The 1,995-nt window shown below is 37.9% G+C and overlaps 1 protein-coding gene across 1 annotated transcript in view; it reads right to left on the bottom strand.

The window, feature by feature from the left end:
- Positions 1-1,848, bottom strand: part of casp7 (caspase 7, apoptosis-related cysteine peptidase) — a 13,629-nt gene extending 11,781 nt beyond the window's left edge. The window contains exons 1-2 of the mRNA XM_014007570.1: positions 1,556-1,848; positions 1,197-1,315 (exon numbers count right to left, since the gene is read on the bottom strand). Coding sequence (XP_013863024.1) covers positions 1,197-1,315 — 119 coding nt within the window. The 5' untranslated portion in view covers positions 1,556-1,848. The remainder of the gene's footprint in view (positions 1-1,196; positions 1,316-1,555) is intronic.
- Positions 1,849-1,995: the final 147 nt, after the last annotated feature.

Below are 1,995 nucleotides of genomic sequence, written 5' to 3'. Positions count from 1 at the left end.
GACTTATTTAATTTTATTTTTATTGTTTTTATCGTCCTGCAGGCTCTGATGGAAAAAAATTTGAAGCTGAGTATTTTTTTATTAATAAAAATCGTTAGATTACTCTAAAGCAAAATGAGGGAAAATCTGTGTTAATTACAGACATTCTGTTCACGTGAGCAGCTGTCAGTCAGCACCTGTCAACCTCCAGACACACGACGGAGCGTGTCTGAACCAATCACTTTTGTTGGCATTGATCAGCTGACTGATTTAAATACATCTTAACATTCATGAGGTACTTTACATTGACTGTTTATGGTTGAGTGTGGGCGTGTAGAGGGTAGAACCTGAGGCGGGACCTCGTGCGCAAACTCTGACGTGCAGCTGTGATTCATAAAGGAAAGGTGCTCAGAAACGTGCGTACGCACGGTTTTATAAATCTGAATTTTYTTTTGGCGTACGCCATTTCTGCCTTTTGGCCGTACGTTCACTTTTAGTATGGTTTCCACGCAATCCTTTATAAATGAGACCCCTGGACATGTCGAAACCACCTCACTCTGGCCTCTCTAACTCTAACTTTATCTCCCAGTCATTGAACCTGTGCTGTACCTCTGTACCTCGACGTCTTCGGCTCTACTTCTTTCAGCTCTGTCTCCTGTCCTTTTTTTTTTCAGTGCCAATATCTCCACATAGCTGGTCTCACTACCCTCTAGTAAATGTTTCCTTTTACCTTTGGTGCCATCCTTTTGTCACATATCATTGCTGAAACCTTTCTCCATCCACCCTCTATTACATACAGTATTTTATGATGGCACAATCTCATTGTAACACAAGTAATTATTAATATTGTCTTAAAAAAACTGTCAAAATTATTATTATGTACATACTGTTTAACCTTTGTTAGTTTCATGCAACTGTGATGTTTAAGGTTGACCACCAGATGGCGCCACACTCCAGTGAATTACTGAGCCATTGGTTCATAATAATTAGCTTCTGTTTATCATTCACTTCTTCTCAGCACTGTTTTTGCAATAGTTAGTCTGACTGCTGTGTTTTTTTATACTTTTCCCTCATCAAATAAGATCAGCAAAACATTAAAGATGAAAACTAGAAGCAACGACTAAACATTTTTATTTAAGCTTATTTTAGTCCAGGTTGCCATGTGAGTTTGTGTCACTCTTATATGAATTYATCTGGACACATTAGATCATTTTTACCTCCCAAACAGCAGAAATCTCCCTTTGCGGTCAGGTCTGGCATCAAGTTCATCTCCCGCTGGGTTTTCTTCTTCAACCTCACGACCAAGTTCAACGGGCTCAGCAGGTTCTCCAGCCATCTACATTTACACACATTTACCACAAAACAATGTATTTTTTAACAGTATGACTTTCTACATTGACGTAGTCTCAAGTTCATTTCCTACTTTTCCCACCACAGCTGGTAGTATATTTATATGAAGCAGGATAACAAAYAATTATGAACTTTATGAAACACTTATACCTGTTAACACGTTCAGGAGAGCTGAAATGATAGTGCTAGCTAAATTTGGATAACATAACAGGTTAGCTTAACTTACATTCTGCTATTCGCGTACTGCGCTGTGTGTCAGCTGCGTTTGTACCACGAAAATAATTATCTGTCCGCCTCTTTTCTTTCGTCAAAAAAGTTTCGACGTTTTTTTCATATTTCCTCAAACTGGAAAGTGAAAGACACGGAAAACTTGTGCGTAAGAGTACGTAAGCGCCACCCTGCGTCACTCCCTCCCGACTGTAAATCTACGACTGTAAATTATTGCAAATAATACGCAGAATACGCAATGCATGTTCATGAATCCAGAGTACGCAAATAACTTATTTTTCAAACGCTCATCCTACAGAGATGTGTACTTTCACAGTATTTACAAATGAAAGGTGAACCACTTTTTTGTGTGTTTTACAGCTCATTCCACAATACTGTAGTCCTTCAAAATGTTTATTATTATTATTATTATTATTATTATTATTATCATTATTATTA

Source organism: Austrofundulus limnaeus, unplaced genomic scaffold, assembly GCF_001266775.1.
Source record: "Austrofundulus limnaeus strain Quisiro unplaced genomic scaffold, Austrofundulus_limnaeus-1.0 Scaffold43, whole genome shotgun sequence".
In the NCBI taxonomy this organism is placed as follows: domain Eukaryota; kingdom Metazoa; phylum Chordata; class Actinopteri; order Cyprinodontiformes; family Rivulidae; genus Austrofundulus; species Austrofundulus limnaeus.
This window is presented reverse-complemented; position numbering and strand designations above follow the sequence as displayed.